We start from the raw sequence: 23,733 nt of genomic DNA on the forward strand, positions 1-23,733 counted from the left end.
CTTTAAAAGTGAGGAGAAGAATGGAGTGTGAGATGCGGGATTTAATCGGAAGCCAGGAGAGGGATTTCAGGAGGGGAGATGCTGAGACAGATCTAGGAAAGAGTATAGTAATTCTGGCAGCAGCGTTTAGGATAGATTGTAGGGGAGACAGGTGAGAGGCGGGAAGGCCGGACAGCAGGAGGTTACAGTAATCGAGACGGGAGAGAATGAGGGCCCGAGTCAGAGTTTTAGCAGTCAAGCAGCAGAGGAAAGGGCGTATCTTAGTTATATTGCGGAGGAAAAAAGCGACAAGTTTTAGAAATGTTTTGAATGTGAGGGGCGAATGTGAGAGAGGAATGTGACCCCTAGGCAGCGTGCTTGGGCTACTGGGTGAATGATGGTACTTCCAACAGTAATGTGGAAGGAGGTAGTAGGGCCAGGTTTGGGAGGAAGTATGAGGAGCTCTGTTTTTGTTGAGTTTAAGGCGGCGGAGGGCCATCCAGGAGGATATTAAAGAGAGACATTCGGACACTTTAGTCTGTATAGCAGGTGTAAGGTCAGGGATTGAAAACTAATTTGTGTGTCGTCAGCATAGAGGTGATATTTGAACCCAAAAGATGTTATTAGGTCACCTAGAGAGAGTGCGTACAGAGAAAAGAGAAGAGGTCCCAGGACAGAGCCCTGGGGTACCCCCACAGAGAGATCAATAGAGGAGGAGGAGGTGTTAGCAGAAGAGACACTGAAAGTACGATGGGAGAGGTAGGATGAGATCCAGGATAGAGCTTTGTTACGGATACCACGAGTATGGAGAATGCGCGCGCGATGGTACAGGATAGTGACGGGGGAGATCAGCACACCCCGAGATTTCTAACCAAGCAGCAATCCCACCCATTTAACCCCCTCTTTTCGCTGTAGGCTGGAAAGCGGGGTGTCCCCGGAACTGAATGGTGCCATTTCCTATTTCCAGCGCTGCGGGAACCCTCCAAGTTTGAGATATACGTAAAAAGGTAATGACATCCCTTCCTTATAAATCTCCTGCATCACGTGGGCCAATAGGAAGCCACAATGATTCCTTTTGGCCTATGGCACGCAGGAATTTAACCCGCCATTTTGTTTCCCCTGGAGGGAAAAGTATCTCAGGCACAGGGGGTTCCTGGCGCTGGGAATAGCGCAGTTCAGCTCCTGGGAAACCGCCCATCTCCTATATAGAAATAATGATGAGGGCTATTCTTCCGCCCTCCGTACCCTCTGATATTCAGTGCATTGTGATGGGGACGCTCTCTGGATAACAAGGAGCAGATCAAGTGACTGCGGATAACTCACTTCAGCAGTTTGGGGGTTAACCCATACGACACGCCAAGATAATCCAGCTTCTCCGCCGGCCTCTCGCTGAGCATCAGGAGGAGGGGGGGCAAGTCCTTACGAGGGGTCACCGACTCTTCCAGGAGGCTGACGGCCTGGGGGGGGAGTCACAGCTCAGAGGTGGCAGCAGGGACATGTCACACACTGCCCTCAGTCTCTGGTCCCCTCAATGTTTTGGGGACTTCCCACAACAAAGATAAGAATGGTAAGAAGGCTCCTGACCTGGCTGCTGATGGGAGTGATGTCCTGAGCCTTGTGCGTCAGACCCTCCTCAAGACACGGGAACTGCCCCTCATAGTACATCTGCAGCAGCTGCAGCGCACGGCTCCCATAACCCATCTGTGAGAGGCGAGACGGGGTCAGAGAGGCGGGGTCAGAGAGGCAGAGGCAGAGAGAGTCAGAGAGCAGGGGCAGAGAGAGTCAGAGAGCAGGGGCAGAGAGAGTCAGAGAGACAGAGGCAGAGAGAGTCAGAGAGCAGGGGCAGAGAGAGTCAGAGAGACAGAGGCAGAGAGAGTCAGAGAGACAGAGGCAGAGAGACAGGGGCAGAGAGACAGGGGCAGAGAGACAGGGGCAGAGAGACAGGGGCAGAGAGACAGGGGCAGAGAGACAGGGGCAGAGAGACAGGGGCAGAGAGACAGGGGCAGAGAGACAGGGGCAGAGAGACAGGGGCAGAGAGACAGGGGCAGAGAGACAGGGGCAGAGAGACAGGGGCAGAGAGACAGGGGCAGAGAGACAGGGGCAGAGAGACAGGGGCAGAGAGACAGGGGCAGAGAGACAGGGGCAGAGAGACAGGGGCAGAGAGACAGGGGCAGAGAGACAGGGGCAGAGAGACAGGGGCAGAGAGACAGGGGCAGAGAGACAGGGGCAGAGAGACAGGGGCAGAGAGACAGGGGCAGAGAGACAGGGGCAGAGAGAGTCAGAGAGCAGGGGCAGAGAGAGTCAGAGAGAGTCAGAGAGCAGGGGCAGAGAGAGTCAGAGAGAGTCAGAGAGCAGGGGCAGAAAGCCAGAGAGCAGGGGCAGAGCCAGAGAGCAGGGGCAGAGCCAGAGAGCAGGGGCAGAGCCAGAGTCAGAGAGCAGGGGCAGAGACAGAGAGCAGGGGCAGAGAGCAGGGGCAGAGACAGAGAGCAGGGGCAGAGACAGAGAGCAGGGGCAGAGACCGAGAGCAGGGGCAGAGACCGAGAGCAGGGGCAGAGACAGAGAGCAGGGGCAGAGACAGAGAGCAGGGGCAGAGAGTCAGAGAGCAGAGAGTCAGAGAGCAGGGGCAGAGAGTCAGAGAGCAGGGGCAGAGAGACAGGGGCAGAGAGACAGGGGCAGAGAGACAGGGGCAGAGAGACAGGGGCAGAGAGACAGGGGCAGAGAGACAGGGGCAGAGAGACAGGGGCAGAGAGACAGGGGCAGAGAGACAGGGGCAGAGAGACAGGGGCAGAGAGACAGGGGCAGAGAGACAGGGGCAGAGAGAGTCAGAAGCAGAGAGACTCAGAGAGCAGGGGCAGAGAGAGTCAGAGAGCAGGGGCAGAGAGAGTCAGAGAGCAGGGGCAGAGAGAGTCAGAGAGGGTCAGAGAGCAGGGGCAGAGAGCCAGAGAGCAGGGGCAGAGAGCCAGAGAGCAGGGGCAGAGTCAGAGAGCAGGGGCAGAGTCAGAGAGCAGGGGCAGAGAGTCAGAGAGCAGGGGCAGAGAGTCAGAGAGCAGGGGCAGAGAGTCAGAGAGCAGGGGCAGAGAGTCAGAGAGCAGGGGCAGAGAGTCAGAGAGCAGGGGCAGAGAGTCAGAGAGCAGGGGCAGAGAGTCAGAGAGCAGGGGCAGAGAGTCAGAGAGCAGGGGCAGAGAGTCAGAGAGCAGGGGCAGAGAGTCAGAGAGCAGGGGCAGAGAGTCAGAGAGCAGGGGCAGAGAGTCAGAGAGCAGGGGCAGAGAGTCAGAGAGCAGGGGCAGAGAGTCAGAGAGCAGGGGCAGAGAGTCAGAGAGCAGGGGCAGAGAGTCAGAGAGCAGGGGCAGAGACACAGAGCCAGAGAGCAGGGGCAGAGACAGAGAGTCAGAGAGCAGGGGCAGAGACAGAGAGCAGGGGCAGAGAGCCAGAGAGCAGGGGCAGAGAGCCAGAGAGCAGGGGCAGAGACAGTCAGAGAGCAGGAGCAGAGAGTCAGAGAGCAGGGGCAGAGAGTCAGAGAGCAGGGGCAGAGAGTCAGAGAGCAGGGGCAGAGAGTCAGAGAGCAGGGGCAGAGAGTCAGAGAGCAGGGGGAGAGAGTCAGAGAGCAGGGGGAGAGACAGTCAGAGAGCAGGGTCAGAGAGCAGGGGAGTGCGAGCGACAGAGCTCCAAGACAAAGGAAGAAATTAGAGGGTCCGAGGTGAGTGCGAGCAGATTGTATGGCCTGAGCAGGAACACGTTTTGCCCCTGGGGATGAGGAATAGCACACATTACCCCCTGGTAGTCTGGATGAACCGCAATCCGCACAACTCTTGCCCCGGACAAGCTGCCGAAATCCGGATCTTGGAACTGGAGCCACCAGAGTTTATAATTATTAAAGGAAGCAGAGACGTGGACAGGGATTAATAACAAGAAGATTAAAGAAATGAAGGAAGCTCACTCTACCTGTGGGTGCTCACCCAGGACATACGGCTTATTACCAGGAAGCTCGCTCTACCTGTGGGTGCTCACCCAGGATATACTGCTTATTACCAGGAAGCTCGCTCTCCCTGTGGGTGCTCACCCAGGATATACGGCTTATTACCAGGAAGCTCGCTCTACCTGTGGGTGCTCACCCAGGATATACTGCTTATTACCAGGAAGCTCGCTCTACCTGTGGGTGCTCACCCAGGATATACTGCTTATTACCAGGAAGCTCGCTCTCCCTGTGGGTGCTCACCCAGGATATACTGCTTATTACAAGGAAGCTCGCTCTACCTGTGGGTGCTCACCCAGGATATACTTCTTATTACCAGGAAGCTCGCTCTACCTGTGGGTGCTCACCCAGGATATACTGCTTATTACCAGGAAGCTCGCTCTCCCTGTGGGTGCTCACCCAGGATATACTGCTTATTACCAGGAAGCTCGCTCTACCTGTGGGTGCTCACCCAGGGTATACTGCTTATTACCAGGAAGCTCGCTCTACCTGTGGGTGCTCACCCAGGATATACTGCTTATTACCAGGAAGCTCGCTCTCCCTGTGGGTGCTCACCCAGGATATACTGCTTATTACCAGGAAGCTCGCTCTCCCTGTGGGTGCTCACCCAGGATATACTGCTTATTACCAGGAAGCTCGCTCTCCCTGTGGGTGCTTACCCAGGATATACTGCTTATTACCAGGAAGCTCGCTCTACCTGTGGGTGCTCACCCAGGATATACTGCTTATTACCAGGAAGCTCGCTCTACCTGTGGGTGCTCACCCAGGATATACTGCTTATTACCAGGAAGCTCGCTCTGCCTGTGGGTGCTCACCCAGGATATACTGCTTATTACCAGGAAGCTCGCTCTACCTGTGGGTGCTCACCCAGGACATACTGCTTATTACCAGGAAGCTCGCTCTGCCTGTGGGTGCTCACCCAGGATATACTGCTTATTACCAGGAAGCTCGCTCTACCTGTGGGTCCTCACCCAGGATATACTGCGTATTACCAGGAAGCTCGCTCTACCTGTGGGTGCTCACCCAGGATATACTGCTCATTACCAGGAAGCTCGCTCTACCAGTGGGTGCTCACCCAGGATATACTGCTTATTACCAGGAAGCTCGCTCTACCTGTGGGTGCTCACCCAGGATATACTGCTTATTACCAGGAAGCTCGCTCTACCTGTGGGTGCTCACCCAGATATACTGCTTATTACCAGGAAGCTCGCTCTACCTGTGGGTGCTCACCCAGGATATACTGCTTATTACCAGGAAGCTCGCTCTCCCTCTGGGTGCTCACCCAGGATATACTGCTTATTACCAGGAAGCTCGCTCTACCTGTGGGTGCTCACCCAGGATATACTGCTTATTACCAGGAAGCTCGCTCTACCTGTGGGTGCTCACCCAGGATATACGGCTTATTACCAGGAAGCTCGCTCTACCTGTGGGTGCTCACCCAGGATATACTGCTTATTACCAGGAAGCTCGCTCTACCTGTGGGTGCTCACCCAGGATATACTGCTTATTACCAGGAAGCTCGCTCTACCTGTGGGTGCTCACCCAGGATATACTGCTTATTACCAGGAAGCTCGCTCTACCTGTGGGTGCTCACCCAGGATATACTGCTTATTACCAGGAAGCTCGCTCTCCCTGTGGGTGCTCACCCAGGATATACTGCTTATTACCAGGAAGCTCGCTCTCCCTGTGGGTGCTCACCCAGGATATACTGCTTATTACCAGGAAGCTCGCTCTCCCTGTGGGTGCTCACCCAGGATATACTGCTTATTACCAGGAAGCTCGCTCTCCCTGTGGGTGCTCACCCAGGATATACTGCTCATTACCAGGAAGCTCGCTCTACCTGTGGGTGCTCACCCAGGATATACTGCTTATTACCTGGAAGCTCGCTCTCCCTGTGGGTGCTCACCCAGGACATACTGCTTATTACCAGGAAGCTCGCTCTCCCTGTGGGTGCTCACCCAGATATACGGCTTATTACCAGGAAGCTCGCTCTCCCTGTGGGTGCTCACCCAGGACATACTGCTTATTACCAGGAAGCTCGCTCTCCCTGTGGGTGCTCACCCAGGAAATACTGCTTATTACCAGGAAGCTCGCTCTCCCTGTGGGTGCTCACCCAGGACATACTGCTTATTACCAGGAAGCTCGCTCTACCTGTGGGTGCTCACCCAGGATATACTGCTTATTACCAGGAAGCTCGCTCTACCTGTGGGTGCTCACCCAGGATATACTGCTTATTACCAGGAAGCTCGCTCTCCCTGTGGGTGCTCACCCAGGATATACTGCTTATTACCAGGAAGCTCGCTCTACCTGTGGGTGCTCACCCAGGAAATACGGCTTATTACCAGGAAGCTCGCTCTCCCTGTGGGTGCTCACCCAGGAAATACTGCTTATTACCAGGAAGCTCGCTCTCCCTGTGGGTGCTCACCCAGGATATACTGCTTATTACCAGGAAGCTCGCTCTCCCTGTGGGTGCTCACCCAGGAAATACGGCTTATTACCAGGAAGCTCGCTCTCCCTGTGGGTGCTCACCCAGGACATACTGCTTATTACCAGGAAGCTCGCTCTACCTGTGGGTGCTCACCCAGGACATACTGCTTATTACCAGGAAGCTCGCTCTCCCTGTGGGTGCTCACCCAGGACATACTGCTTATTACCAGGAAGCTCGCTCTCCCTGTGGGTGCTCACCCAGGATATACTGCGTATTACCAGGAAGCTCGCTCTCCCTGTGGGTGCTCACCCAGGATATACTGCTCATTACCAGGAAGCTCGCTCTACCTGTGGGTGCTCACCCAGGATATACTGCTTATTACCAGGAAGCTCGCTCTCCCTGTGGGTGCTCACCCAGGATATACTGCTTATTACCAGGAAGCTCGCTCTCCCTGTGGGTGCTCACCCAGGATATACTGCTCATTACCAGGAAGCTCGCTCTACCTGTGGGTGCTCACCCAGGATATACTGCTTATTACCAGGAAGCTCGCTCTACCTGTGGGTGCTCACCCAGGATATACTGCTTATTACCAGGAAGCTCGCTCTACCTGTGGGTGCTCACCCAGATATACGGCTTATTACCAGGAAGCTCGCTCTCCCTGTGGGTGCTCACCCAGGACATACTGCTTATTACCAGGAAGCTCGCTCTCCCTGTGGGTGCTCACCCAGGAAATACTGCTTATTACCAGGAAGCTCGCTCTCCCTGTGGGTGCTCACCCAGGACATACTGCTTATTACCAGGAAGCTCGCTCTACCTGTGGGTGCTCACCCAGGATATACTGCTTATTACCAGGAAGCTCGCTCTACCTGTGGGTGCTCACCCAGGATATACTGCTTATTACCAGGAAGCTCGCTCTCCCTGTGGGTGCTCACCCAGGATACACTGCTTATTACCAGGAAGCTCGCTCTACCTGTGGGTGCTCACCCAGGAAATACGGCTTATTACCAGGAAGCTCGCTCTCCCTGTGGGTGCTCACCCAGGAAATACTGCTTATTACCAGGAAGCTCGCTCTCCCTGTGGGTGCTCACCCAGGATATACTGCTTATTACCAGGAAGCTCGCTCTCCCTGTGGGTGCTCACCCAGGAAATACGGCTTATTACCAGGAAGCTCGCTCTCCCTGTGGGTGCTCACCCAGGACATACTGCTTATTACCAGGAAGCTCGCTCTACCTGTGGGTGCTCACCCAGGACATACTGCTTATTACCAGGAAGCTCGCTCTCCCTGTGGGTGCTCACCCAGGACATACTGCTTATTACCAGGAAGCTCGCTCTCCCTGTGGGTGCTCACCCAGATATACGGCTTATTACCAGGAAGCTCGCTCTACCTGTGGGTGCTCACCCAGGATATACTGCTTATTACCAGGAAGCTCGCTCTCCCTGTGGGTGCTCACCCAGGATATACTGCTTATTACCAGGAAGCTCGCTCTACCTGTGGGTGCTCACCCAGGATATACTGCGTATTACCAGGAAGCTCGCTCTCCCTGTGGGTGCTCACCCAGGATATACTGCTCATTACCAGGAAGCTCGCTCTACCTGTGGGTGCTCACCCAGGATATACTGCTTATTACCAGGAAGCTCGCTCTCCCTGTGGGTGCTCACCCAGGATATACTGCTTATTACCAGGAAGCTCGCTCTCCCTGTGGGTGCTCACCCAGGATATACTGCTCATTACCAGGAAGCTCGCTCTACCTGTGGGTGCTCACCCAGGATATACTGCTTATTACCAGGAAGCTCGCTCTACCTGTGGGTGCTCACCCAGGATATACTGCTTATTACCAGGAAGCTCGCTCTGCCTGTGGGTGCTCACCCAGGATATACTGCTTATTACCAGGACGCTCGCTCTGCCTGTGGGTGCTCACCCAGGATATACTGCTTATTACCAGGAAGCTCGCTCTCCCTGTGGGTGCTCACCCAGGATATACTGCTTATTACCAGGAAGCTCGCTCTCCCTGTGGGTGCTCACCCAGGATATACTGCTTATTACCAGGAAGGTCGCTCTCCCTGTGGGTGCTCATCCAGGATATACTGCGTATTACCAGGAAGCTCGCTCTCCCTGTGGGTGCTCACCCAGGATATACTGCTTATTACCAGGAAGCTCGCTCTACCTGTGGGTGCTCACCCAGGATATACTGCTTATTACCAGGAAGCTCGCTCTACCTGTGGGTGCTCACCCTGGATATACTGCTTATTACCAGGAAGCTCGCTCTACCTGTGGGTGCTCACCCAGGATATACTGCTTATTACCAGGAAGCTCGCTCTACCTGTGGGTGCTCACCCAGGATATACTGCTTATTACCAGGAAGCTCGCTCTACCTGTGGGTGCTCACCCAGGATATACTGCTTATTACCAGGAAGCTCGCTCTCCCTGTGGGTGCTCACCCAGGATATACTGCTTATTACCAGGAAGCTCGCTCTCCCTGTGGGTGCTCACCCAGGACATACTGCTTATTACCAGGAAGCTCGCTCTGCCTGTGGGTGCTCACCCAGGATATACTGCTTATTACCAGGAAGGTCGCTCTCCCTGTGGGTGCTCATCCAGGATATACTGCGTATTACCAGGAAGCTCGCTCTCCCTGTGGGTGCTCACCCAGGATATACTGCTTATTACCAGGAAGCTCGCTCTACCTGTGGGTGCTCACCCAGGATATACTGCTTATTACCAGGAAGCTCGCTCTACCTGTGGGTGCTCACCCTGGATATACTGCTTATTACCAGGAAGCTCGCTCTACCTGTGGGTGCTCACCCAGGATATACTGCTTATTACCAGGAAGCTCGCTCTACCTGTGGGTGCTCACCCAGGATATACTGCTTATTACCAGGAAGCTCGCTCTACCTGTGGGTGCTCACCCAGGATATACTGCTTATTACCAGGAAGCTCGCTCTCCCTGTGGGTGCTCACCCAGGATATACTGCTTATTACCAGGAAGCTCGCTCTACGTGTGGGTGCTCACCCAGGATATACTGCTTATTACCAGGAAGCTCGCTCTACCTGTGGGTGCTCACCCAGGATATACTGCTTATTACCAGGAAGCTCGCTCTACCTGTGGGTGCTCACACAGGATATACTGCTTATTACCAGGAAGCTCGCTCTACCTGTGGGTGCTCACCCAGGATATACTGCTTATTACCAGGAAGCTCGCTCTACCTGTGGGTGCTCACCCAGGATATACTGCTTATTACCAGGAAGCTCGCTCTACCTGTGGGTGCTCACCCAGGATATACTGCTTATTACCAGGAAGCTCGCTCTACCTGTGGGTGCTCACCCAGGATATACTGCTTATTACCAGGAAGCTCGCTCTACCTGTGGGTGCTCACCCAGGATATACTGCGTATTACCAGGAAGCTCGCTCTCCCTGTGGGTGCTCACCCAGGATATACTGCTTATTACCAGGAAGCTCGCTCTACCTGTGGGTGCTCACCCAGGATATACTGCTTATTACCAGGAAGCTCGCTCTACCTGTGGGTGCTCACCCAGGATATACTGCGTATTACCAGGAAGCTCGCTCTCCCTGTGGGTGCTCACCCAGGATATACTGCTCATTACCAGGAAGCTTGGCGATCACAAAAACTCTGGGGAAAGGGTGTAGGGGAAGGAGAGAAATATCCTTTGGATGGGGGCACTCCTAAAGATACCCAAACTTTAAACTGGTGAGCTAACAATAAGCATCCCAGCAACGGGATCACTTTGGTAGTTCTAGGTATACTGGTTAACTGGCTAATGCCGAAACTGGCTAATGCCGAAACTGGCTAATGCCGAAACTGGCTAATGCCGAAACTGGCTAATGCCGAAACTGGCTAATGCCGAAACTGGCTAATGCCGAAACTGGCAAATGCCGAAACTGGCAAATGCCGAAACTGGCTAATGCCGAAACTGGCTAATGCCGAAACTGGCTAATGCCGAAACTGGCTAATGCCAGGTGCAGTTTTGGAGAACACCAATATCTGGAGGTACAGGATATGGGCGAGATCACAAAAATAAAAAATTATTTTAATACATCGAATAATTATTACACTCAAACTTTAAAAACGATTAAAATGTGAGGGTGATAAGGTGTAATGGTAATACACACACTAATACCAGGGACGGCACATGGAATGCTCAATCCAAATTTAACCGGCTAAATGCCGATTGAGGTAATGTCTAGAACCCACTCACTGGCAGAGAAGAGAGGCCTTGATATACTTCTTGCTATTACCACAAAATGCCTAATACAGACAGGCCCACTAATTATTAGCACCTATCTATGGCTTGGTAATACTGAAAGTATATCACAAAACTATCCCTAAGGAGCAGACAGCTGTATGTCTCTTCACATGTACCAATTATGTACATGCGTCTTTTGATTCATACCCTCACTCACCTTACCCCACGCTGCTGACCCCACGCTGCTGACCATTCCTGCGAAGGCTGCTCGCAAGAGTATTTACACTCTCCCCCAACGACAGATGTACTCACAACCGTTATAAAAAGAAGCAAGCTCAATATAAGAGGATCTAACTAGGCGCAATGAGAAACGATTGTCTGTACTATATATGTGCAGTCCTTGGGATTCATAGCCCTGGGAGACGGATTATCTGGAGACGGATTATCTGGGGACTGGATGCAAACCATTTTAGAGCCAAAGATTATCCTACAAGACTCACTATGTCACATACAAGTCTATGGAGAGCACCGGCTAGGGGCAGACAGAATCCCCTGTCTGTGCAATAATAAGTACAGGAAGCTTCATTCATACCCCTCAAAAGCCAGAATACTCTATGTCAAGGTGGAACAAACAAGTATCCAGCAGTATCACTAGAAATACGAGTAAGAGGCCCGCATTGTTTATAGAGAACACAGCACATCAATAGAGACAAAAGATCTTTCAGAACATGAAGCTTAGATTAGTGCCTTATGCTTAGTATTTGCAATAGGCACAGACTGCCTGTTTCACACCTTTGCCAGTTCTGCCACTTCATTGTTCAGAGTCTATACCATACTGCCCCCATCCAAAGGATATTTCTCTCCTTCCCCTGCCCCATTTACCCAGAGTTTTTGTAACAAGAAGATTACCCACAACCCCCCGAGCCGCTCCCAGAACATTACCCACAATCCCCCGAGCCGCTCCCAATACATTACCCACAATCCCCCGAGCCGCTCCCAATACATTACCCACAACCCCCCGAGCCGCTCCCAATACATTACCCACAACCCCCCGAGCCGCTCCCAATACATTACCCACAACCCCCCGAGCCGCTCCCAATACATTACCCACAACCCCCCGAGCCGCTCCCAATACATTACCCACAACCCCCCGAGCCGCTCCCAGAACATTACCCACAACCCCCCGAGCCGCTCCCAATACATTACCCACAACCCCCCGAGCCGCTCCCAGAACATTACCCACAACCCCCCGAGCCGCTCCCAATACATTACCCGCAACCCCCCGAGCCGCTCCCAGAACATTACCCGCAACCCCCCGAGCCGCTCCCAATACATTACCCACAACCCCCCGAGCCGCTCCCAATACATTACCCACAACCCCGAGCCGCTCCCAGAACATTACCCACAACCCCCGAGCCGCTCCCAGAACATTACCCACAACCCCCCGAGCCGCTCCCAGAACATTACCCACAACCCCCCGAGCCGCTCCCAATACATTACCCACAACCCCCTGAGCCGCTCCCAGAACATTACCCACAACCCCCCGAGCCGCTACCAGAACATTACCCACAACCCCCCGAGCCGCTCCCAATACATTACCCACAACCCCCCGAGCCGCTCCCAGAACATTACCCACAACCCCCCGAGCCGCTCCCAGAACATTACCCACAACCCCCCGAGCCGCTCCCAGAACATTACCCACAACCCCCCGAGCCGCTCCCAGAACATTACCCACAACCCCCCGAGCCGCTTCCAATACATTACCCACAACCCCCCGAGCCGCTCCCAGAACATTACCCACAACCCCCGAGCCGCTCCCAGAACATTACCCACAACCCCCCGAGCCGCTCCCAGAACATTACCCACAACCCCCCGAGCCGCTCCCAGAACATTACCCACAACCCCCCGAGCCGCTCCCAATACATTACCCACAACCCCCGAGCCGCTCCCAGAACATTACCCACAACCCCCCGAGCCGCTCCCAATACATTACCCGCAACCCCCCGAGCCGCTCCCAGAACATTACCCACAACCCCCGAGCCGCTCCCAGAACATTACCCACAACCCCACCCCCAGAGCCGCTCCAATACATTACCCACAACCCCCGAGCCGCTCCCAGAACATTACCCACAACCCCCCGAGCCGCTCCCAGAACATTACCCACAACCCCCCGAGCCGCTCCAGAACATTACCCACAACCCCCCGAGCCGCTCCCAATACATTACCCACAACCCCCCGAGCCGCACCCAGAACATTACCAATAGCGGAAAGCTTCTCTCTGCCCGCAATGAAACACATGTTGGTAATGAGGGAGAATCACCCTAAAGTGAGTGTAGCCCGACCCTACCTGCTCCGACACGGTCCAGGGAATCAGATCACCCGACGCCTTCTTCCCGCGGGGACAGGCTGCTCAGGATAGACTGACGAGAAATCTCTCCTTCTAGACTGACCTAGGGAACCATCGGGAGAGAAGCAGAGCGTCACGCACGGGATTCTGGGGATGAGACACATTCTCACCCCATAAAAAGGACACATCACCTCTACCCTAAAACATCCCTGCAGCAGTCACAGGTACAGAACACACCATTCATGTTACTTTGTATTTTTAACATATTTCACCATAGTCTAAAATCAGGGGTACTCAACTCAAGCCCCCAAGATCCGGCTTTCAGGAAATCCCAGCACATGGGATTAAGTTTGACTGAGCCACTTATGCTGAAGCAGAGATATCCTGAAAACCTGACCTGTTGAGGGGTCTTGAGCACTGGAGTTGAGCCCCCTTGCTCTAAAATATAATTATTTGTATCTGAACTTTCTGCGACGAGAACATGCAAGTCAGACCAAAGCTTCAGATGGGGAAACAGGAGCCAAATCAAGTTACCAAGTCTTGTGAAGGTTACACGTGGTCTGCGAGGTTACACGTGGTCTGCGAGATTACACGAACACCTTCCTCGCTGTCACCATGTACACACCTGGACAGGTACAATACCTGGATTACAGCCAGCACTTCGGGCAGGGAGTTCTGCGTGGGAGGAACTGGTGGCAGAAGGCAGAAGAGGTGATGAGCCGGGGCATCAGAGAGCATCTGAAGGTCATTCGGGGAATTCTGCAAGGTCACAATAAGATTTCAAATCACTACTCCCTCTGCACGGTCAGAGGATTGTGCAGAACGCGGGACGCAGTGCGCGGGACGCTGTGCGCAGGAATGCAGCTGGAACAAAGATTCCATGTTAATCCCGGCTCTGCAAAGATCTGTGGGGAACGGTGCAAAGATGCACAAAAACATGCATGTGAGAGAACACGGAAGAGACACAAACATGAGGAGGCACGAAAACAGGACAGGAGGAAAATCACCTAACGCACGCACCCACGCGTTTCCTCACCTTGTAATGAGAAGCCACGTAGAGCGCCATGAGTCTCTGCAGGAACGCTTCCGATGCCTTGTGGTAGCAGAAGAGTGTGTCGCGGTTCACATAATATCTGTGGCCGAGCATTAAGGACTCAGATCTGTGGAAGAGCCACGCCCCCGTCCTGACACCCCCGTCCTGACGCCCCTGTCCCACTAACAAGTCCCCACCTCCCAGCGACAGCGCGGCTTCTATACCGATGGAAACCAAACTGTGCAGATGTGCGTGGAGACATGTCACATTGTGACGAGAAGCCACGTAGAAGTGAGCCACGAATACTGCAGGAAATGGACACTGATGAAAGTGCCTTTTTTATTATTATTATTATCATTATTATTATTATTTAGATATATATCTTTTCTTTTTTCAACTTACCTGGAGTGTTTCATTATTCTTACTTCAGAACCGCTGGCTTGGGAGATGCATGACACAGGGGCGCACACACACAGGGGCGCACGCACACACAGGGGCGCACGCACACACAGGGGCCGCACGCACACACAGGGGCGCACGCACACACAGGGGCGCACGCACACACAGGGGCGCACGCACACACAGGGGCGCACGCACACACAGGGGCGCACACACACACAGGGGCGCACACACACACAGGGGCGCACACACACACAGGGGCGCACACACACACAGGGGCGCACACACACACAGGGGCGCACACACACACAGGGGCGCACACACACACAGGGGCGCACACACAGGCGGTGCCTAGTTACAGACCGACACGAGAAGGATACAGGTTGCAGGTCTCGGGGAGAGGACACCCCGAGATTATTCTGCTGATGTTCAGACAGTCCAAACACAGCAGCTCATTCAGCCACTTCTCCACGGGGTCACCCGGGGCGTAACGGATAGACTCCTGCAGGGAAACTTCATGCAGGGTCCGAGCTGTGAGCGGAGAGAGGGGTCCCACAGAGGTGAGGGGGTGCAGCAAGGGAGACGTGGCAGGATGAAGGGAGCACAGGAAATTCCAACGCCCAACACACGCCCGCACATGAAATCTATATGTTCCAGACACTAAGCCCCCCCTCCCCTCCCTCTAATTCTCAGCGGTGGGACAGAGACCGGAAGAGGGGAGGCGGCCGGCAACACGGGGGGAGAGAGGGGAGGGGGGAGAGAGGAGGGAGGGGATGCGGCCGGCCACACGGGTAGAGAGGGGAGGGGGGAGAGAGGGGAGGGGGGAGGCGGCCGGCCACACGGGGAGAGAGGAGAGGGGGAGAGAGGGGAGGGGGGAGGCGGTCGGCCACAAGGGGGGAGAGAGGGGGGAGGGGAGGCGGCCGGCCACACGGGGGGAGAGAGGGGAGGGGGGAGAGAGGAGGGAGGGGAGGCGGCCGGCCACACGGGTAGAGAGGGGAGGGGGAGGCGGCCGGCAACACGGGGGGAGAGAAGGGGGAGGGGAGGCGGCCGGCCACACGGGGAGAGAGGAGAGGGGGGAGAGAGGGGAGGGGGGAGGCGGTCGGCCACAAGGGGGGAGAGAGGGGGGAGGGGAGGCGGCCGGCCACACGGGGGGAGAGAGGGGGAGGGGGGAGAGAGGAGGGAGGGGAGGCGGCCGGCAACACGGGGGGAGAGAGGGGAGGGGGGAGAGAGGAGGGAGGGGATGCGGCCGGCCACACGGGTAGAGAGGGGAGGGGGGAGAGAGGGGAGGGGGGAGGCGGCCGGCCACACGGGGAGAGAGGAGAGGGGGGAGAGAGGGGAGGGGGGAGGCGGTCGGCCACAAGGGGGGAGAGAGGGGGGAGGGGAGGCGGCCGGCCACACGGGGGGAGAGAGGGGAGGGGGGAGAGAGGAGGGAGGGGAGGCGGCCGGCCACACGGGTAGAGAGGGGAGGGGGGAGGCGGCCGGCAACACGGGGGGAGAGAAGGGGGAGGGGAGGCGGCCGGCCACACGGGGAGAGAGGAGAGGGGGGAGAGAGGGGAGGGGGGAGGCGGTCGGCCACAAGGGGGGAGAGAGAGGGGGGAGGGGAGGCGGCCGGCCACACGGGGGGAGAGAGGGGAGGGGGGAGAGAGGAGGGAGGGGAGGCGGCCGGCCACACGGGTAGAGAGGGGAGGGGGGAGGCGGCCGGCCACACGGGGAGAGAGGAGAGGGGGGGGAGAGAGGAGAGGGGGGGAGAGAGGAGAGGGGGGAGGGGGGAGAGGGGAGAGGGGGGAGAGGGGAGAGGGGGGAGGGGGGATAGGGGGGAGGGGGGAGGCGGCCGGCCACACGGGGAGAGAGGGGAGGGGGGAGAGAGGGGAGGGGGGAGAGAGGGGAGGGGGGGAGAGAGGGGAGGGGAGGGAGAGAGGGGAGGGGAGGGAGAGAGGGGAGGGGGGGGAGAGAGGGGAGGGGGGGGGAGAGAGGGGAGGGGGGAGAGAGGGGAGGGGGGAGAGAGGGGAGAGAGGGGAGGGGGGAGAGAGGGGAGAGAGGGGAGGGGGGAGAGAGGGGAGGGGGGAGAGAGGGGGAGGGGGGGAGAGAGGGGAGGGGGGAGAGAGGGGAGGGGGGAGAGAGGGGAGGGGGTCGGCCACACGGGAGAGAGGGGGAGGGGGGAGCACCGGCCACACAGGGAGAGAGGGGGGGGGGCATACAGGGAGGGAGAGGGAGAGAGGGGGGGGGCATACAGGGAGGGAGAGGGAGAGAGGGGGGGGGGGCATACAGGGAGGGAGAGAGAGAGAGAGGGGGGGGGCGGCCACACAGGGAGAGAGGGGAGGGGGAGAGAGGCCACATCGGAGAGGGGGGGGAGCACCGGCCACACAGGGAGAGGGGTGGGGGGCATACAGGGAGAGAGGGGGGGGCGGCCATACAGGGCGCAGCGATGTCACTTAGATCCAAAATAAAAGCTACTGATGTCACCAAGTAATAAAGAATAACGACACCCACAGGTGTCCTCTGCCCGGGATCACTCAGATGTGCATCGTCTCCCCGTACAACACGCATGTGCGGACGCACCTGAAGAGACGCGGTGAGAGGCGCTGGACTTGTTCTCGGCCGTCATGGTGACCTGACTCTCCGCACTCTGCTGCCGCAGCTGCTGGATCAGCTTCAGGGACAAGGAGCGGCCGGTGCCCTCGTACCTACAAGAGATGGGCGGTCACACGAGCTGACCGGATTACAAGGTGCCCCCCGCCCCCCCCGGGCAGAGACCTCATCTTACAGCATGTTCCCTCTGCAGGAGGGGGGTACTGACCGACAACATCTGCTTTAAACTATCCCCCCCCCCCCCCATATCCCCAGGCTGACCCCTTCATCCCCGCACCCCGAGACTGACCCTTCGCCCCCCCGCACCACCAGACTGACCACTCCCCATCTGCAAACACCCCCCCACCCCCTCACCCCCTCACCCGTTGATGGTGGAAGCCATGAACACCAGGTACGGGCCGAGCAGATCCTTCACGAGGGGGAGAGGAATTGCAGCCGCCTCATCGATCACGAGCAGCTCCGCCTGCCCCAGCTTCACCGCGTCGGCGGGGGTGAATGTACTGTGCGGGGTAAACAGCATCAGGAAGCGCATCTCTGAAGTGGGAGGACCCGGTTCTAACACTCCGCAAGTCACTCGCTCTCATTAGACCGTTAGCTCTGCGTAACAGAGGCTGAAAATCCTGCATGTACTAAGATGAGCGCAAGGTCACTATTATTAAAGTTGTTCTTATGGTGTGACAGACTGGTGTGACAGACCCAGCGCCGTCACCGGAGCCCCCCCCCCCCCTCCATCCACCAAGGGGCTGCCGTCACCGGAGCCCCCCACCCGCCCCAAGGGGCTGCCGTCACTGGAGACACCCCCAACCAGCCTCCGTCACCAGCTGAGAGAGGTGTCATTCACGAAGAGGAGAGGAATAACGTGTTGCCGAGCCATGCAGCACCGACGTGGCAAGAACAATAACACTGAGGCTGAGCAGGACCCTGGCATGTGGCCCGGGGGTGGGGGGGCACAGGATCGGACCCTCACCTGAATGGTCTGTCTGTGCTCCTTGAACACGTTGACCCGTACCACGGCTTTCTCAAACTCCGGGTTCAGCGACTGGATGATCTCGTAGTCCAAGTGCTCCTGCGGGGGGGCAGGGGGAGAGAGGGGGGGGGGGGAGATCAGGAGAGAAAGAGCGCGGGGGGCCAGAAGAGAAAGAGCGCTGGGGGCCAGGAGAGAAAGAGCGCGGGGGGCCAGGAGAGAAAGAGCGCGGGGGGCCAGGAGAGAAAGAGCGCGGGGGGCCAGGAGAGAAAGAGCGCGGGGGGCCAGAAGAGAAAGAGCGCTGGGGGCCAGGAGAGAAAGAGCGCGGGGGGCCAGGGGGAAGGGGAGAGGATCAGGAGAGAAAGATCGCGGGGGGCCACGGGGAGAGAGGGGGGGGGAAATCAGGAGAGAAAGAGTGCGGGGGGCCAGGGGACGATCAGGAGAGAAAGAGCGCGGTGACGCCAGGCAGGGAGTACAAGGCAGTACAAGGAGCCGCCAGGCACTATCAGAGGGAGACTCCCTCCCCCGCGAGCCTGCTGGCCACTATCAGAGGGAGACCTCCGCCCCGAGGGAACCTTCAGGGCACTATCAGACAGAGGCCAAAACGAGGGATCCCCTTCCCCCCCCCCCCCGGATCCCCTCCCCCCCCCCCCCCGGGGCCCTCACCTGATACTGCAGAGCGTCAAACCCTTTGAAGATGAACTCAAACAGGGTGTGCAGGTTATCGGGGCTCGGGGACGTCACAAAGATGTTGGAGTAACTGAAATACACAGAAGCGGCAGCTACACTTCCTGCTGAGAGAAGGGCCGGGACCCCACGGTGCCTCCACCCCACGCCAAGCACAGCGCTTCTGCACTGAAGTTAAGGTCGCGCTTATAGTAACGGCGACGTGCCCACGACCGCTGACATCACACGGCGCCTCCACCCCACGCCAAGCACAGCGCTTCTGCACTGAGGTTAAGGTCGCGCTTATAGTAACGGCGACGTGCCCGCGACCGCTGACATCACACGGTGCCTCCACCCCACGTCAAGCACAGCGCTTCTGCAGAGGTTAAGGTCGCGCTTATAGTAACGGCGACGTGCCCGCGACCGCTGACATCACACGGTGCCTCCACCCCACGTCAAGCACAGCGCTTCTGCACTGAGGTTAAGGTCGCGCTTATAGTAACGGCGACGTGCCCGCGACCGCTGACATCACACGTCGCTATAAGCGATTTTTGTGTTGTGGTGCAGGAGAACTGGGAGGGCGACAGAGGGCGTGGCGGAGAGGCGTGGCCGTGAGCGGCTCGCCCTCATTGGCTGACCTGCTCACGTGACACACTGGGTTCATTCCTAGGAAAGGAAACGGCCATTTTAAAAGCGGTCACACGTTGAAGACTATTTAAGCGTTCTGGAGAGATCCGGAGCAAATAAAAGGAAATAAGTCGCCGTCAGCAGCATACAAAATGGTGGATTAAAAAGCTACACGGACAATAATATGCACTGCGCATGTTAGCAAAGATGGCGGCACAATCGCAGGAAACGCGGGAGCCATCTGCGTCGGGTCCCAAACAGCAATCTATACAGTGTTTCTCAACCAGGGGACCAGGTCACCCACGGGTGCCTCAGTCTCACCTTAAGGGTGCCCTGCAGAAAAATCTCATTAAAGTGTTACTTTACTGCACGCGAGGGTTCGACTTTCGAATTTTACAAATGTAGTTACACAGTAACGAGAGAGAACACCGCGCTATAGAGAGAGAGAGAGAGAGAGAGAGAACACCGCGCTATAGAGAGAGAGAGAGAGAACACCGTGCTATAGAGAGAGAACACCGCGCTATAGAGAGAGAGAGAAAGAGAACACCGTGCTATAGAGAGAGAACACCGCGCTATAGAGAGAGAGAGAGAACACCGTGCTATAGAGAGAGAGAATACCGCGCTATAGAGAGAACACTGCGCTATAGAGAGAGCGTATGTATATAGAGGGCTCGACAAACACACTCGCCCCGGCCCGTGCATTTTGCCCGCTAGCGAGTGCGCTTACAGGCGTCGGGTGCGCGGCGTCTCCCGGCATTCTCCTGCGTCTCCCTCTGCAAATCCCATGAACATGGCTGCGTGGCGCCAAATGATGCCGCGTTGCCATGGCAACGGGACGCCATTTCACGGGAGTTGGAGGGGGAGACATGGAAGTTGCAGGAGAATGCCGGGAGAAGCCGCACCCGGCCGCCAGTAAGCCCTCGCCAGCGGCAGGGGGTTGAGAGTGGGGTTACATTTTTGGGGGGGGGAGGGGTGACATTGTTTACATTTTGTCGAGCCCTGTGAATATGTATTTATAATATGAGAAACACTGCAGTAAACGGGCAGAACCGGAACCGACGGCGTGAGGAGCAGCGCTGGGGAAAGCCACTGCTAGAAAGACAACGTTTCGGCCTCAGGGGTGCGGGATTAACCCTGTACGTCTCCTCCAGTGCTGCTGGTAATATCAGCTTACGCCAGGTCACCATTACGCAGGGCGGTGCGCGGTTAAAGCCAGCTCTCCTACCCGAAGGCCACGGCTCCCGCTATGGACAGGCCCAGAGCTGCCGACTTCCCGCGGCCCCGAGCGGCGGTCAGCGTCACCGTACTGCGCAGGGTCTTCTCGGACACCGCCTCGATGAACTTCAGCAACGCTTTGGCCTGCGGAGCGGGCGACATTGACGGGGTTAACCACAGAGCTGACAATCTAGCAAAGTGATAGGAGGGTGGATTATGGGGAAGGAAACTGGGTGTCAGTGGGATGCAGAGTCAGAGGCGGGGGCGCAGAGTCAGAGGCGGGGCGCAGAGTCAGAGGCGGGGCGCAGAGTCAGAGGCGGGGCGCAGAGTCAGAGGCGGGGCGCAGAGTCAGAGGCGGGGCGCAGAGTCAGAGGCGGGGCGCAGAGTCAGAGGCGGGGCGCAGAGTCAGAGGCGGGGCGCAGAGTCAGAGGCGGGGCGCAGAGTCAGAGGCGGGGCGCAGAGTCAGAGGCGGGGCGCAGAGTCAGAGGCGGGGCGCAGAGTCAGAGGCGGGGCGCAGAGTCAGAGGCCAGAGGCGGGGCGCAGAGTCAGAGGCCAGAGGCGGGGCGCAGAGTCAGAGGCCAGAGGCGGGGCGCAGAGTCAGAGGCCAGAGGCGGGGCGCAGAGTCAGAGGCCAGAGGCGGGGCGCAGAGTCAGAGGCCAGAGGCGGGGCGCAGAGTCAGAGGCCAGAGGCGGGGCGCAGAGTCAGAGGCCAGAGGCGGGGCGCAGAGTCAGAGGCCAGAGGCGGGGCGCAGAGTCAGAGGCCAGAGGCGGGGCGCAGAGTCAGAGGCCAGAGGCGGGGCGCAGAGTCAGAGGCCAGAGGCGGGGCGCAGAGTCAGAGGCCAGAGGCGGGGCGCAGAGTCAGAGGCCAGAGGCGGGGCGCAGAGTCAGAGGCCAGAGGCGGGGCGCAGAGTCAGAGGCCAGAGGCGGGGGCGCAGAGTCAGAGGCCAGAGGCGGGGCGCAGAGTCAGAGGCCAGAGGCGGGGCGCAGAGTCAGAGGCCAGAGGCGGGGCGCAGAGTCAGAGGCCAGAGGCGGGGCGCAGAGTCAGAGGCCAGAGGCGGGGCGCAGAGTCAGAGGCCAGAGGCGGGGCGCAGAGTCAGAGGCCAGAGGCGGGGCGCAGAGTCAGAGGCCAGAGGCGGGGCGCAGAGTCAGAGGCCAGAGGCGGGGCGCAGAGTCAGAGGCCAGAGGCGGGGCGCAGAGTCAGAGGCCAGAGGCGGGGCGCAGAGTCAGAGGCCAGAGGCGGGGCGCAGAGTCAGAGGCCAGAGGCGGGGCGCAGAGTCAGAGGCCAGAGGCGGGGGCGCAGAGTCAGAGGCCAGAGGCGGGGCGCAGAGTCAGAGGCCAGAGGCGGGGCGCAGAGTCAGAGGCCAGAGGCGGGGCGCAGAGTCAGAGGCCAGAGGCGGGGCGCAGAGTCAGAGGCCAGAGGCGGGGCGCAGAGTCAGAGGCGGGGCGCAGAGTCAGAGGCGGGGCGCAGAGTCAGAGGCGGGGCGCAGAGTCAGAGGCGGGGCGCAGAGTCAGAGGCGGGGCGCAGAGTCAGAGGCGGGGCGCAGAGTCAGAGGCGGGGCGCAGAGTCAGAGGCGGGGCGCAGAGTCAGAGGCGGGGCGCAGAGTCAGAGGCGGGGCGCAGAGTCAGAGGCGGGGCGCAGAGTCAGAGGCGGGGCGCAGAGTCAGAGGCGGGGCGCAGAGTCAGAGGCGGGGCACAGAGGGTTAACGCCTACACTGCTGCCACACGTCGCTCTGCTCAGGCGTTTGGACAAACGGTGGCCCCTAAAAACATGCGACGGCCAATTAAATGTATATATTATGTAGACTTTCAATGCTGCATTATAACGAGGAGGATACAGCTCGCTATGTAAAGAGACGGTGTGTTAATCTCATATTGCGCTGGCTGCATGGAGGGGAGGGGGGATGGAGGGGAGGGGGGGATGGAGGGGAGGGGGGATGGAGGGAGGAGGGAGGGGGGATGGAGGGAGGGGGGATGGAGGGAGGAGGGAGGGGGGATGGAGGGGGGATGGAGGGAGGAGGGAGGGGGGATGGAGGGAGGAGGGAGGGGGGGTGGAGGGAGGGGGGGTGGAGGGAGGGGGGGTGGAGGGAGGGGGGGTGGAGGGAGGAGGGGTGGAGGGAGGAGGGATGGAGGGAGGGGGGTGGAGGGAGGGAGGGGAGGGTGGAGGGAGGAGGGAGGGGGGGTGGAGGGAGGAGGGAGGGGGGTGGAGGGAGGAGGGAGGGGGGGTGGAGGGAGGGGGGAGGGGGGGTGGAGGGAGGGGGGGTGGAGGGAGGAGGGAGGGGGGGGTGGAGGGAGGAGGGAGGGGGGGGTGGAGGGAGGAGGGAGGGGGGGGTGGAGGGAGGAGGGAGGGGGGGTGGAGGGAGGAGGGAGGGGGGGTGGAGGGAGGAGGGAGGGGGGGTGGAGGGAGGAGGGAGGGGGGGTGGAGGGAGGAGGGAGGGGGGGTGGAGGGAGGAGGGAGGGGGGGGTGGAGGGAGGAGGGAGGGGGGGTGGAGGGAGGAGGGAGGGGGGGTGGAGGGAGAGGGGGTGGAGGGAGGAGGGAGGGGGGGTGGAGGGAGGAGGGAAGGGTTGTCTGAGTGTATCAGGAAGGGGGGAGGAGAGAAGGACGGAGGTCTGAGGCGGCATCGGGAAGGGGAGGGGGGGAGAAGAGAAGGACGGAGGTCTGCGGCTGCATCGGGAAGGGGAGGGGGGGAGAAGAGAAGGACGGAGGTCTGCGGCTGCATCGGGGGGGTTTGGTATTTAGTGGCCCAATTATGCTTTAACCCCTTTAATGCTGGGGGTAGGGGGTTCTAGGTGTAGTGGCTGGAGGCCCGTGTGGAATTGCTGTGGTTACAATGAGCCTCTCTCACCTGGTCCATGGTTTTGCAGTTCTCCAGCAGGACCCCCACGGGCTGCGTATCATGCAGACTGAGCTTCACGTCCTGCAGTTCCTGCTCCTCCGGCGAGAGGCTGAGCTCCTGGGAGCAGGACAAGGAAGAGGTAAGTGTTATAATGCAGGGTGCGCCTCCTCGCTCCTTTATACAGAGCGAGCGGGGGCCAGCCCTGCCTGCGGCAAGTTATACAGGATCTCTGGGACAGGCTGCAGCTCAGTAGTGCCCTGAGAAACCACTGGCCTCTGAAGTGGAAAGTGCCCCCATACCTGTGTCTTGGGCGCGGGACGGGCTTTATGTTGGCGATGTGGCTGGAGATGGGCAGAATGTCCAGCTGATCGTCAATCACCATGCAGGTCTTACAGGAGGCCAGGGACAGAATGAACCTGTGGGAAGCAGTGCATGAAACACCCGCCGCGCGCCCAACCCGCACACTACCCAGCCCG

The 23,733-nt window shown here is 58.3% G+C and overlaps 1 protein-coding gene across 1 annotated transcript in view; it reads right to left on the reverse strand.

The window, feature by feature from the left end:
• The window catches only part of LOC142463875 (RNA cytidine acetyltransferase-like), a 32,072-nt gene that overhangs the window by 2,494 nt on the left and 5,845 nt on the right, over positions 1–23,733 (reverse strand). The window contains 16 exon segments of the mRNA XM_075566692.1: positions 1,303–1,436; positions 1,564–1,680; positions 3,751–3,825; positions 12,932–12,982; positions 12,984–13,034; positions 13,574–13,690; positions 13,968–14,064; positions 14,744–14,894; positions 16,923–17,047; positions 17,315–17,442; positions 17,444–17,452; positions 17,920–18,018; positions 18,583–18,676; positions 20,435–20,568; positions 23,267–23,366; positions 23,557–23,673. Coding sequence (XP_075422807.1) covers positions 1,303–1,436; positions 1,564–1,680; positions 3,751–3,825; positions 12,932–12,982; positions 12,984–13,034; positions 13,574–13,690; positions 13,968–14,064; positions 14,744–14,894; positions 16,923–17,047; positions 17,315–17,442; positions 17,444–17,452; positions 17,920–18,018; positions 18,583–18,676; positions 20,435–20,568; positions 23,267–23,366; positions 23,557–23,673 — 1,599 coding nt within the window.

The sequence above is a fragment of the Ascaphus truei genome, chromosome 12, assembly GCF_040206685.1.
Source record: "Ascaphus truei isolate aAscTru1 chromosome 12, aAscTru1.hap1, whole genome shotgun sequence".
Lineage (NCBI taxonomy): Eukaryota > Metazoa > Chordata > Amphibia > Anura > Ascaphidae > Ascaphus > Ascaphus truei.